This window comes from Oncorhynchus masou, chromosome 18 (assembly GCF_036934945.1).
Source record: "Oncorhynchus masou masou isolate Uvic2021 chromosome 18, UVic_Omas_1.1, whole genome shotgun sequence".
In the NCBI taxonomy this organism is placed as follows: Eukaryota; Metazoa; Chordata; class Actinopteri; order Salmoniformes; family Salmonidae; genus Oncorhynchus; species Oncorhynchus masou.
In genome coordinates this window covers 78,718,612-78,733,573 of record NC_088229.1, presented here as the reverse complement: position 1 = coordinate 78,733,573, position 14,962 = coordinate 78,718,612, and the positions used below count along the sequence as shown (strand labels likewise).

The 14,962-nt window shown below is 47.0% G+C and overlaps 1 protein-coding gene across 1 annotated transcript in view; it reads left to right on the top strand.

Moving 5' to 3' along the window:
- The window catches only part of lyst (lysosomal trafficking regulator), a gene marked incomplete at its 3' end in the record, with an annotated part of 204,258 nt that overhangs the window by 22,854 nt on the left and 166,442 nt on the right, over positions 1-14,962 (top strand). The window contains 1 exon segment of the mRNA XM_064924533.1: positions 6,716-6,810. Coding sequence (XP_064780605.1) covers positions 6,716-6,810 — 95 coding nt within the window.

Below are 14,962 nucleotides of genomic sequence, written 5' to 3'. Positions count from 1 at the left end.
CTATGGAGATTGCATGGGCGGTGGGCTCGGGTTTTATACACCTGTCAGCAACGGATGTGGCTGAAATAACTGAATCCACTAATTTGAAGGGGTGTCCACATATTTCTGTATTGTTTTAGGCCCGTATGCAAGTGGAATGGTTGAAATATAGGGACCTGTGTGATTCACACAGAGTGGAAGTGATTTCACACACACACAGTTGCTTGTTGAATACCAAGGTGAAGGTGCTTGTTGTGCAGTTTAACATCTGTTGTGTCTCTGCATCTCTCTCTGTCTGGCCTGTTGTAACTCTCTCTCTGTTCCTTCAGGAAGTATTGGTACCTTCTCTCTAGCCAACAGAGACAGTGTGGGTAGACTACAGTTCCTTCAGGAAGTATTGGTACCTTCTCTCTAGCCAACAGAGACAGTGTAGGTAGACTACAGTTCCTTCAGGAAGTATTGGTACCTTCTCTCTAGTCAACAGAGACAGTGTGGGTAGGTAGACTACAGTTCCTTCAGGAAGTATTGGTACCTTCTCTCTAGTCAACAGAGACGGTGTAGGTAGACTACAGTTCCTTCAGGAAGTATTGGTACCTTCTCTCTAGTCAACAGAGACAGTGTGGGTAGACTACAGTTCCTTCAGGAAGTATTGGTACCTTCTCTCTAGTCAACAGAGACAGTGTGGGTAGGTAGACTACAGTTCCTTCAGGAAGTATTGGTACCTTCTCTCTAGCCAACAGAGACAGTGTAGGTAGACTACAGTTCCTTCAGGAAGTATTGGTACCTTCTCTCTAGCCAACAGAGACAGTGTGGGTAGGTAGACTACAGTTCCTTCAGGAAGTATTGGTACCTTCTCTCTAGTCAACAGAGACAGTGTGGGTAGGTAGACTACAGTTCCTTCAGGAAGTATTGGTACCTTCTCTCTAGCCAACAGAGACAGTGTGGGTAGGTAGACTACAGTTCATTCAGGAAGTATTGGTACCTTCTCTCTAGTCAACAGAGACAGTGTAGGTAGACTACAGTTCCTTCAGGTAGTATTGGTACCTTCTCTCTAGTCAACAGAGACAGTGTGGGTAGACTACAGTTCATTCAGGAAGTATTGGTACCTTCTCTCTAGTCAACAGAGACAGTGTGGGTAGGTAGACTACAGTTCATTCAGGAAGTATTGGTACCTTCTCTCTAGTCAACAGAGACAGTGTGGGTAGACTACAGTTCCTTCAGGAAGTACTGGTACCTTCTTTCTAGTCAACAGAGACAGTGTGGGTAGGTAGACTACAGTTCCTTCAGTAAGTATTGGTACCTTCTCTCTAGTCAACAAAGACAGTGTGGGTAGGTAGACTACAGTTCCTTCAGGAAGTATTGGTACCTTCTCTCTAGTCAACAGAGACAGTGTGGGTAGGTAGACTACAGTTCCTTCAGGAAGTATTGGTACCTTCTCTCTAGCCAACAGAGACAGTGTGGGTAGGTAGACTACAGTTCCTTCAGGAAGTATTGGTACCTTCTCTCTAGCCAACAGAGACAGTGTGGGTAGGTAGACTACAGTTCCTTCAGGTAGTATTGGTACCTTCTCTCTAGTCAACAGAGACAGTGTGGGTAGGTAGACTACAGTTCCTTCAGGAAGTATTGGTACCTTCTCTCTAGTCAACAGAGACAGTGTGGGTAGGTAGACTACAGTTCCTTCAGGAAGTATTGGTACCTTCTCTCTAGTCAACAGAGACAGTGTGGGTAGGTAGACTACAGTTCCTTCAGGAAGTATTGGTACCTTCTCTCTAGTCAACAAAGACAGTGTGGGTAGGTAGACTACAGTTCCTTCAGGAAGTATTGGTACCTTCTCTCTAGCCAACAGAGACAGTGTGGGTGGGTAGACTACAGTTCCTTCAGGAAGTATTGGTACCTTCTCTCTCGCCAACAGAGACAGTGTGGGTAGGTAGACTACAGTTCCTTCAGGAAGTATTGGTACCTTCTCTCTAGTCAACAGAGACAGTGTGGGTAGGTAGACTACAGTTCCTTCAGGAAGTATTGGTACCTTCTCTCTAGTCAACAGAGACAGTGTGGGTAGGTAGACTACAGTTCCTTCAGGAAGTATTGGTACCTTCTCTCTAGTCAACAGAGACAGTGTGGGTAGGTAGACTACAGTTCCTTCAGGAAGTATTGGTACCTTCTCTCTAGTCAACAGAGACAGTGTGGGTAGACTACAGTTCCTTCAGGAAGTATTGGTACCTTCTCTCTAGTCAACAGAGACAGTGTGGGTGGGTAGACTACAGTTCCTTCAGGAAGTATTCACACCCCTCAACGTATTCCACATTTTGTTGTGTTAGTCTGAATTCAAAATGGATTAAATATATATTTTTCACTGTCTTCTTAGTTAGCAACTCCAGTGTAGATTTGGCCTTGTGTTTCAGGTTATTGTCCTGCTGACAGGTGAATTCATTGTAGTATTGTGGAGTAACTACAATGTTGTTGATCCATCCTCAGTTCTCTCACAGCCATTACACTCTGAAAATGTGACAACGTCACCGTTGGCCTCATGGTGAAATCCCTGAGCGGTTTCCTCTTTGGCAGCTTAGTTAAGAAGGACCCCTGTATCTTTGTAGTGACTGGGTGTATTGATACACCATCCAAAGTGTGATGAATTACTTCACCCTGCTCAAAGGGATATATGCAGTTATTTTTAAACTTTTTTTATTTTTTTTATCTACCTGTCGGTGCTTTTCTTTGGGAGACATTGGAAAACCTCCCTGGTCTTTTGTGGTTGAAAAATGTGTTTTTGAAATTCACTGCTCGACTGAGGGAACTTAAAATGATCTGTGTGTGGGGTCCAGAGATGAGGTAGGTAGTCATTTAAACATCATGTTTAACACTATTTGCTCACATAGTGAGTCCATGCATCATATGTGACCCTTTATTCCTGAACTTATGTGGGAATAGCAGAGGTTTAATGCTTATTCACATTTCAGCTGTTCATTTTTTAAAAATTGATTTGTAAACATTTCTAAAAACATAATTCCACTTTGACATTATGAAGTATTGTGTGTCGCCCAGTGACAACAAATACCAGTTGAATCCATTTATAAACGAAGGCTGTAACAACAAATACCAGTTGAATCCATTTATAAACGAAGGCTGTAACAACAAATACCAGTTGAATCCATTTATAAACGAAGGCTGTAACAACATACCAGTTGAATCCATTTATAAACGAAGGCTGTAACAACATACCAGTTGAATCCATTTATAAACGAAGGCTGTAACAACAAATACCAGTTGAATCCATTTGTAAACGAAGGCTGTAACAACAAATACCAGTTGAATCCATTTGTAAACAAAGCCTGTAACAACAAATACCAGTTGAATCCATTTGTAAACGAAGGCTGTAACAACAAATACCAGTTGAATCCATTTGTAAACGAAGGCTGTAACAACAAATTGTATAAAAAGTCCAGGGGTGTGAATACTTTCCGAAGGCCCTGTAAGTGTCGAAGCATTAAATCACTGACGAAGCCTTAGTGCTTATCGACGCTAATGAAAACATGTATTCTGTTGAGCCCATTTCAGCCATTACCTCGGTGTGTTTGGATCATAACAAAAATGACAGGCACAAGCAAGAGTCTGAAAGAGGAGTGACAGAAATCAACACAGTGAAGTGGATGTTGCACCCCTCAAACACAGGAAATAGATCCTCGGGTGGGCGGGGCATGTGTGATGCTACTTGTCCAGTATACCCTTCGGGATGTCCAGGACCTCTGCCCCTCTCGGGACCTCTGCCCCTCTCGGGACCTCTGCCCCTCTCGGGACCTCTGCCCCTCTCGGGACCTCTGCCCCTCTCGGGACCTCTGCCCCTCTCGGGACCTCTGTCCCTCTCAGTAGCTCCTCCTGGGGTGCCCACTGCTGTCCTGCCCTGTCCTCTCTTGACACTGGTCAGTCTGTCTCTTGTAGTGTGCTCTTGTTTTAATGTTGGGTTGATGTTACTGTAAAACACAGTTGGCTACACTCTCCTGTAAGGCTAGCCTAGTTACTGTAAAACAGTTAACACCACTTTACAGTAACTGTGAAGTTAGTTACTGTAAGACCCAGTACTGTTAAGACAAAGGCCTCTGATGGTGGAGGACGTTTGAGGAGGCTGTTCCTGTTGACCGCTGAATGTTGTAATACACAGAGGAAGGATGTTGAGTCACCACATCATGCTGTCAAACTAACCAGTTGACCCTGCTCTGCTCTGTGGACCTGACAACCCATGCAGTCCCTCCATCCCCGTGTTTGGCAGAGCAGGGCCACGACTGAGGTAGTCACCTGAATAATGTAGCATCGAGGACCGAGCAAGACGGGAGGTCGTGATGCTGCTGAAGTCAGGCAGCTTGTCTTTCTCTGCTCTTCCTGTTTTGGAAAGTCCCACCTGTCTGAATGTCAGGCTCTGGTGTTGTGCTGCTACAGGACACAGTATCTATCCAGCTCTGCTACATCTGACTTAATGAGCTCGCTAGTGGACATGGTGACTTAATGAGCTAGCTAGTGGACATGGTGACTTAATGAGCTCGCGAGTGGACATGGTGACTTAATGAGCTCGCTAGTGGACATGGTGACTTAATGAGCTCGCTAGTGGACATGGTGACTTAATGAGCTCGCTAGTGGACATGGTGACTTAATGAGCTCGCTAGTGGACATGGTGACTTAATGAGCTCGCTAGTGGACATGGTGACTTAATGAGCTCGCTAGTGGACATGGTGACTTAATGAGCTCGCTAGTGGACATGGTGACTTAATGAGCTCGCGAGTGGACATGGTGACTTAATGAGCTCGCTAGTGGACATGGTGACTTAATGAGCTCGCTAGTGGACATGGTGACTTAATGAGCTCGCTAGTGGACATGGTGACTTAATGAGCTCGCGAGTGGACATGGTGACTTAATGAGCTAGCGAGTGGACATGGTGACTTAATGAGCTCGCTAGTGGACATGGTGACTTAATGAGCTCGCTAGTGGACATGGTGACTTAATGAGCTCGCTAGTGGACATGGTGACTTAATGAGCTCGCGAGTGGACATGGTGACTTAATGAGCTCGCGAGTAGACATGGTGACTTAATGAGCTCGCGAGTGGACATGGTGACCTAATGAGCTAGCTAGTGGACATGGTGACTTAATGAGCTCGCTAGTGGACATGGTGACTTAATGAGCTCGCTAGTGGACATGGTGACTTAATGAGCTCGCTAGTGGACATGGGGACTTAATGAGCTCGCTAGTGGACATGGGGACTTAATGAGCTCGCTAGTGGACATGGGGACTTAATGAGCTCGCTAGTGGACATGGGGACTTAATGAGCTCGCTAGTGGACATGGGGACTTAATGAGCTCGCTAGTGGACATGGGGACTTAATGAGCTCGCTAGTGGACATGGGGACTTAATGAGCTCGCTAGTGGACATGGGGACTTAATGAGCTCGCTAGTGGACATGGTGACTTAATGAGCTCGCGAGTGGACATGGTGACTTAATGAGCTCGCGAGTGGACATGGTGACTTAATGAGCTCGCGAGTGGACATGGTGACTTAATGAGCTCGCTAGTGGACATGGGGACTTAATGAGCTCGCTAGTGGACATGGTGACTTAATGAGCTCGCGAGTGGACATGGTGACTTAATGAGCTAGCTAGTGGACATGGTGACTTAATGAGCTAGCTAGTGGACATGGTGACTTAATGAGCTAGCTCGTGGACATGGTGACTTAATGAGCTAGCTCGTGGACATGGTGACTTAATGAGCTCGCGAGTGGACATGGTGACTTAATGAGCTCGCGAGTGGACATGGTGACTTAATGAGCTAGCTAGTGGACATGGTGACTTAATGAGCTCGCGAGTGGACATGGTGACTTAATGAGCTAGCTCGTGGACATGGTGACTTAATGAGCTCGCTAGTGGACATGGTGACTTAATGAGCTCGCGAGTGGACATGGTGACTTAATGAGCTCGCGAGTGGACATGGTGACTTAATGAGCTAGCTAGTGGACATGGTGACTTAATGAGCTCGCGAGTGGACATGGTGACTTAATGAGCTCGCGAGTGGACATGGTGACTTAATGAGCTCGCGAGTGGACATGGTGACTTAATGAGCTAGCTAGTGGACATGGTGACTTAATGAGCTTGCTCGTGGACATGGTGACCTAAAGAGTTAGCTACCCCTGTATCCTAGCTACATGAGGTAGCACATAACACAGTATCCTAACACGAGGTAACACAACCCTGTATCCTAGCCACATGAGGTAGCGCGTAACCCTGTATCCTAGCCACATGAGGTAACACTGTATCCTAGCTACATGAGGTAGTACGCAACACTGTATCCTAGCTACATGAGGTAGCACGTAACACAGTATCTGAACACGAGGTAAAACAACCCTGTATCTGAACACGAGGTAAAACAACCCTGTATCCTAGCGACGCGAGGTAGCAGGTAAGCCTGTATCCTAGCGACGCGAGGTAGCAGGTAAGCCTGTATCCTAGCGACGCGAGGTAGCAGGTAAGCCTGTATCCTAGCGACGCGAGGTAGCAGGTAAGCCTGTATCCTAGCGACGCGAGGTAGCAGGTAAGCCTGTATTCTAGCGACGCGAGGTAGCAGGTAAGCCTGAGCTTTCTAAGATCTTCTCGTACCTTCAACGTTTATGGGTGGACATTTTAAATGGGGAGATACTAGGAACACTCTATTTTGATCTTAGACACCCTGAGGTCAATCTCCTCCCTTCTCTCCCCTCTCAGGTCAGTCTTCAGTGCCTGGAGAGTTTCCTGTGTCTTTTCCACTGTGTCCGCCACCTCCACAACCGCCATGGCAACAAGGATGCTCTGAAGTTCTGGTAAGGTCTTTGTGAACTTCCTGACTCAGATGAAATGAAGATCAGAGAACTAGCTCACACCAGAGGGTGTTCTGTGTTTTAAAGCTTTGTTCAAACAATTGGTCGGTCCCTTTAGAAAACCTGGAGAATAGACGGGTTTTAGATGCGTTTCTCTCCAGTTAGCTGAACTGCTGGGCAGGCGAAGAGCGACAGTGAAGTAAATTAGCTAATGTACTGCAGGACCATATTTAGTGTGACTAATGTGTAGGCTACTGAAATGGTTTCAAACACAGATTTGTTTTGATGGTCTGCAATTTTGAAAATGCAACAGAAGTCTGGATGTTTGTCTGTAACCCTCCTGTTACCCAACAGAAGTCTGGATTAGACGTCGACCGATTATTTCTCTCTATACCATTTGTATTTCATGTACCTTTTGTCGATGTGTTGCTGGTTTGAGCCCAGGTAGGGGCGAGGAGGGGGACGGAAGCTATACTGTTACACTGGCAATACTATAGTGACTATAAGAACATCCAATAGTCAAAGGTTAATGAAATACAAATGGTATAGAGGGAAATAGTCCTATAATTACTATATTAACTACAACCTTAACTACAACCTTGGAATATTGAAGTCTCATGTTTAAAGGAACCACCAGCTTTCATATGTTCTCATGTTCTGAGCAAGGAACTTAAACGTCATCCTTCTTACATGGCACATATTGCACTTTTACTTCTCCAACACTTTGTTTTTGCACTATTTAAACCAAATTGAACATGTTTCTTTATTTATTTGAGGCTAAATGGATTTTTATTGATATTAAGTTAAAATAAGTGTTAATTCAGTATTGTTGTAATTGTCATTATTATAAATAAAAAAAAATAGTCTGATTAATCTATATCGGCTTTTTTTGGTCCTCCAATAATTGGTATCGGTATTGTCGAAGAAAAATCATAATCGGTTGACCTCTAATACTAATAATAATATGCATATATTAGCATCTGGGACAGAGTAGGAGGCAGTTCACTCTGGGCACGCTATTCATCCAAAAGTGAAAATGCTGCCCCCTATCCCGAAAGAGTTAACATATTTCTCATCCTTCGTTAGCACTTCATGACTACAGATGTGAGTGCTGCGGTCGCTAGTCATTTAGGCAGGTTGCCTTCGTGTTCTTGGGCACAGGGACTATGGTGGTCTGCTCGAAACATGTTAGTACTACAGACTCAGACAGGAAGAGGTTCAAAAATGTCAGTGAAGAAACTTGCCTTTTGGTCAGCGCATGCTCGGAGTACATGTCTGGCCCTGCGGCCTTGTGAATGTTTACCTGTTTAAAAGTCTTACTCACATCGGCTACGGAGAGCGTGATGACACAGTCATCTAGAACAGCTGGTACTCTCAAGCATGCTTCAGTGTTGCTTGCCTCGAAAAGAGCTTGTCTGGTAGGTTCGCGTCACTGGGCAGCTCCGACGTGCGTCGGAGTTGGTGTTGTAGGATTCAATCTTAGTCCTGTATTGACGCTGCTGTTTGATGGTTCGTTGGAGGGCACTTCTTAAAAACTTCTGGGCCAGAGTCCCGCTCCTTGAAAGTGGCAGCTCTACCCTTTTAGCTCAGCGTGGATGTTGCCTGTAATCCATGGCTTCTGGTTAGGGTATGTACGTACAGTCACTGTGGGGACGACGTCATCAATGCACTTATTGATGAAGCCAGTGACTGATGTGGTGTACTCCTCAATGCCATCGGAAGAATCACGGAACATGTTCCAGTCTGTGATAGCAAAACAGTTCTGTAGTTTAGCATCTGCTTCATTTGTCCACTTCTTTATTGATCGAGTCACTGGTGCTTCCTGCTTTATGTTTTGCTTGTAAGCAGGAATCGGGAGGATAGTATTAGTCACATTTGCCAAATGGAGGGCGAGGGAGAGCTTTGCATCTCTGTGTGGCGTAAAGGTGGTCTAGAGTTTTTTTTTTTTTTTTTTTTTTTTTTTTCCTCTGTTTCCACATTTAACATGCTGGTAGAAATGAGGTAAAACCAAATTCAGTTTCCCTGCATTAAAGTCCCCGGCCACAAACCAATCAACCCAATTTTGAGGAATAATATTGGTTCATTGGCTGAACCCAGTTGGTTTTATCCATTTTAATGGGTGTGGTCTTTATGGGTGACGTGACGTATCAGCAGTGATTGATTGGTGTTGTAGAACTAATGTCACACACAGTGGTGGTGCTCTCCGGGCAGAGTAACCACTCTCGAGATTGTGTGGTATAACAAGGGTCAAAGCATCAACAGTTGTCTTCTACACAGTTAAAATGTTTGCCGTGTCATTTGTAGCTGTTTAGTCGACCACCAGTTACAGCTTTGTGTTTTGTAAGTTTCAGATGCACTTTCTTTAGCAGTAGGAACAGCAGGTTGTGGTCGTGGGGAGTTGGAGTTGTCATAGTGGTGTCATTCTTCTAACTCAGCTTTGCTCCCAGCCATCAGTCCCTGTCCCCCCCCCCCCCCCACACACACACACACAACTTAACACACATACACACCGTTCCTCTCCTAGCTAGCCCCCCAGAGGTTAGCCCTCTCCTAGCTAGCTCCCCAGAGGTTAGCCCTCTCCTAGCTAGCTCCCCAGAGGTTAGCCCTCTCCTAGCTAGCTCCCCAGAGGTTAGCCCTCTCCTAGCTAGCTCCCCAGAGGTTAGCCCTCTCCTAGCTAGCTCCCCAGAGGTTAGCCCTCTCCTAGCTAGCTCCCCAGAGGTTAGCCCTCTCCTAGCTAGCTCCCCAGAGGTTAGCCCTCTCCTAGCTAGCTCCCCAGAGGTTAGCCCTCTCCTAGCTAGCTCCCCAGAGGTTAGCCCTCTCCTAGCTAGCTCCCCAGAGGTTAGCCCTCTCCTAGCTAGCTCCCCAGAGGTTAGCCCTCTCCTAGCTAGCTCCCCAGAGGTTAGCCCTCTCCTAGCTAGCTCCCCAGAGGTTAGCCCTCTCCTAGCTAGCTCCCCAGAGGTTAGCCCTCTCCTAGCTAGCTCCCCAGAGGTTAGCCCTCTCCTAGCTAGCTCCCCAGAGGTTAGCCCTCTCCTAGCTAGCTCCCCAGAGGTTAGCCCTCTCCTAGCTAGCTCCCCAGAGGTTAGCCCTCTCCTAGCTAGCTCCCCAGAGGTTAGCCCTCTCCTAGCTAGCTCCCCAGAGGTTAGCCCTCTCCTAGCTAGCTCCCCAGAGGTTAGCCCTCTCCTAGCTAGCTCCCCAGAGGTTAGCTCTTTCATCACATGCCTTTATGTGATCCACTGATCAACTCTCCAAATCTGGAAAATGTGAATTTTCTGCTAAAAACAGGACCGCCAGTCATTAGGGCTGTGGAGGAAGCAGCAGATTGTATCCTTACGCCTGGATCAAACCACATTGGCTGGAGGGAAAGTACTCAGACACACTAATCTTTGGTTGGTTGATGATGATTATTGATAGTTTTGGCATTGGAGAGATGGAAGTGTGTGTGATAGATATCACACACACATGGACTGACATAAATGTGTATTGGAAGGCTCCGTAGCATAGTGGTTAGAGCGTTGGGCCAGTAACCGAAAGGTTGCTAGATCGAATCCCCGAGTTGACAAGGTAAAAATCTGTTGTTCTGCCCCTGAACAAGGCAGTTAACCCACCCTTCCCCGGTAGGCCGTCATTGTAAGTAAGAATTTGTTCTTAACTGACTTGCCTAGTTAAATGAAGGTAGGGGCTGGTGTTGTGTAGTAACGTATGAAGGGGTGTGTAACTCTATGGTGGCAGGAAGAGGATTTGTGAGGCAGAAAGAGGATTTGTTGTGAGGAAGTGAGAAGTGTCACCTCAAGGTGTGTTGGGGGACTGAAGTGTCTTTCGCTCGAACTGTTTCAAGAAATCCTGTCACACAGTTTCTTTTACTTAATAATTTTCCTGCGTTTATATTTGCATCCAGTTGTCAAATAGTTTCATTCCTATTCAAGAACGTATTTTGTAAGTAACTTTAACAACGTATGTTGTAATAACTATGAAATTATCTGAATGTGAATATAATGTGAGAATAATGTGTGTCTGTGGTGGAGACTAGAGGTCGACCGATTTAATGGGAATGGCCGATTTAATTAGGGCTGATTTCAAGTTTTCATAACAATCGGAAATCGGCATTTTTGGGGCGCCGATTTTTATTTATTTATTATTATATATAATTTTACACCTTTTTATTTCATCTTTATTTAACTAGACAAGTCAGTTAAGAACACATTCTTATTTTCAATGACGGCCTACCGGGGAAGGGTGGGTTAACTGCCTTGTTCAGGGGCAGAAAGACAGATTTTCACCTTGTCAGCTCGGGGAATTCAATCTTGCAACCTTACAGTTAACTAGTCCAACGCTCTAACCACTTACGCGAATGAAGTAAGCAAAGGTAAGTTGCGAGCTAGCATTAAACTTATCTTATAAAAAACAATCAATCATAATCACTAGTTAACTACACATGGTTGATGATATTATCTAGCGTGTCCTGTGTTGCATATAATCTGACTGAGCGGTGGTAGGCAGAAGCAGGCACGTAAACATTCATTCCAACAGCACTTTAGTGCGTTTTGCCAGCAGCTCTTCGTTGTGTGTCAAGCATTGCGCTGTTTATGACTTCAAACCTATCAACTCCTGAGATTAGGCTGGTGTAACTGAAGTGAAATGGCGTTTCAAACTTCACTCGCTCTGAGCCTTGGGGTGGTTGTTTCCCTTGCTCTGCATGGGTAACTCTGCTTCGATGTGGTGGCTGTTGTCCTTGTGTTCCTGGTTCGAGACCAGGTAGGAGCAAGGAGAGCGACGGAAGCTATACTGTTACAATGGCAATACTAAAGTGCCTATAAAAACATCCAATAGTCAAAGGTAAATGAAATACAAGTGGTATAGAGAGAGAGTCCTATAAATACTATATTAACTACAACCTAAAACCTCTTACCTTGGAATATTGAAGACTCATGTTAAAAGTAACCACCAGCTTTCATATGTTCTCATGTTCTGAACAAGGAACTGAAACGTTAGCTTTCTTACATAGCACATACTGCACTTTTACGTTCTTCTCAAACACTTTGTTTTCATGTGGAGGCCAGGGCCCGTGTGGAGGCCAGGGCCCGTGTGGAGGCCAGGGCCCGTGTGGAGGCCAGGGCCCGTGTGGAGGCCAGGGCCCTGCTAGATTAAAGCTAGATTTAAAGCTAGATTGGTCCAGACTTGTCGATGTTGAGGCTAGAGTTGCGTCCAGAAGTGGCACCATATTCCCTATATTGCAACACTACCAGGGATTTTTCTGCCATTGGAATCCTGGGGTGGGCCACCTAAAGCCAAGTCCAATCCATGTGTTAAAAAAATCAATATATTAATGCTTTCTGTGTAAAAACTTAAATGACTAAAACCAGATGTAGAAAAAATACACTGAACCAAAATGGAAACATCAACATTTTACTGAGTTCTTTGGGCTCGTCGACAGCTTCCGGTGAACTTGGAGGGCAGGCAACTCAAATAAATAATGGATATTAAACATTTATGTACAAACAAGTGTCTTATATCGGTTAAAAGCTTAAAATCTTGTTAATCTAACTGCACTGTCCGATTTACAATAGGCTTTACTGCCAAAGCATGCCATGCGATTGTTTGAGGACAGCGCCCCACATCAAAATATTTTTCAACCAGCACAGACTTTGTAAAATCATAAATAGCGATTTAAATATTCACTTACTTTTTGATAGTCTTCCTCTGTTTTGCAAAGTCTCAGGTACAACATGCATGGTCGTTTTTGTTAGATAAAATCCTCCTTTATGTCTTAAAAAGTCTTATTAGTTGGAGCCATCAATTTGAGTAATCATTCAACATGCAGATAAAGGAATCCAAAAAGCTACCGCTAAACTTTGTTAAAACAAGGCAACATACATTTCTATGTAATCCTCAGGTACCCTAAAATGTAATCAAACTATAATATTTCACACGGAAAGAAGTTCAATGGGAAAGTAAGATTAGCAGGTGCGTGTCCTCTTCGTCACGCACACAGACTGATTTCTGACTCACAGAACCAAAACTCTAAATTCTTCCTCGTTTGGGAAGAAACCAGCCTGAAACCTTGAACAAAGATTGTTGACCTCTAGTGGAAGCCATAGGAATTGCAATCTGGGAGTTGAAATAGCACATGACCCATAGCTTTCCATTGTAAGAGTTTTTCTTTGGATTTTCTCCTACCATATCTATTGTTATAGTCTCATACATCATTTTAACATTTCTACAAACTTCAGTGTTTTCTATCCAATGGCACCAATTATATGCATAGCTTCTGGGCCTGAGCAACAGGCAGTTTACTTTGGGCACATCAGTCAGACAGGAAGTGGAGAACATTAGAACCTAGCCTGAAGTTTTTTAAGGAAATCAGTCAGTTGATATAATGATAGGCATAACCCCACCTCCACCAGGGGGCACTCTGTTCCTGCCTGCCTGCCTGCCTGCCCATACCATAACCCCACCTCCACCAGGGGGCACTCTGTGCCTGCCTGCCTGCCTGCCTGCCCATACCATAACCCCACCTCCACCAGGGGGCACTCTGTTCCTGCCTGCCTGCCTGCCTGCCTGCCTGCCTGCCCATACCATAACCCCACCTCCACCAGGGGGCACTCTGTTCCTGCCTGCCTGCCCATACCATAACCCCACCTCCACCAGGGGGCACTCTGTTCCTGCCTGCCTGCCTGCCTGCCTGCCCATACCATAACCCCACCTCCACCAGGGGGCACTCTGTTCCTGCCTGCCTGCCTGCCTGCCTGCCCATACCATAACCCCACCTCCACCAGGGGGCACTCTGTTCCTGCCTGCCTGCCTTCCTGCCCAAACCATAACCCTACCTCCACCAGGGGGCACTCTGTTCCTGCCTGCCTGCCCATACCATAACCCCACCTCCACCAGGGGGCACTCTGTTCCTGCCTGCCTGCCTGCCCATACCATAACCCCACCTCCACCAGGGGGCACTCTGTTCCTGCCTGCCCATACCATAACCCCACCTCCACCAGGGGGCACTCTGTTCCTGCCTGCCTGCCTGCCTGCCTGCCTGCCTGCCCATACCATAACCCCACCTCCACCAGGGGGCACTCTGTTCCTGCCTGCCTGCCTGCCTGCCCATACCATAACCCTACCTCCACCAGGGGGCACTCTGTTCCTGCCTGCCTGCCCATACCATAACCCCACCTCCACCAGGGGGCACTCTGTTCCTGCCTGCCTGCCTGCCTGCCCATACCATAACCCTACCTCCACCAGGGGGCACTCTGTTCCTGCCTGCCTGCCCATACCATAACCCTACCTCCACCAGGGGGCACTCTGTTCCTGCCTGCCTGCCCATACCATAACCCCACCTCCACCAGGGGGCACTCTGTTCCTGCCTGCCTGCCTGCCTGCCCATACCATAACCCCACCTCCACCAGGGGGCACTCTGTTCCTGCCTGCCTGCCTGCCTGCCCATACCATAACCCTACCTCCACCAGGGGGCACTCTGTTCCTGCCTGCCCATACCATAACCCTACCTCCACCAGGGGGCACTCTGTTCCTGCCTGCCTGCCCATACCATAACCCCACCTCCACCAGGGGGCACTCTGTTCCTGCCTGCCTGCCTGCCTGCCCATACCATAACCCCACCTCCACCAGGGGGCACTCTGTTCCTGCCTGCCTGCCTGCCTGCCCATACCATAACCCTACCTCCACCAGGGGGCACTCTGTTCCTGCCTGCCTGCCCATACCATAACCCCACCTCCACCAGGGGGCACTCTGTTCCTGCCTGCCTGCCTGCCCATACCATAACCCTACCTCCACCAGGGGGCACTCTGTTCCTGCCTGCCTGCCCATACCATAACCCTACCTCCACCAGGGGGCACTCTGTTCCTGCCTGCCTGCCCATACCATAACCCCACCTCCACCAGGGGGCACTCTGTTCCTGCCTGCCTGCCTGCCCATACCATAACCCCACCTCCACCAGGGGGCACTCTGTTCCTGCCTGCCTGCATGCCTGCCCATACCATAACCCCACCTCCACCAGGGGGCACTCTGTTCCTGCCTGCCTGCCTGCCTGCCCATACCATAACCCCACCTCCACCAGGGGCACTCTGTTCCTGCCTGCCTGCCTGCCTGCCCATACCATAACCCTACCTCCACCAGGGGGCACTCTGTTCCTGCCTGCCCATACCAT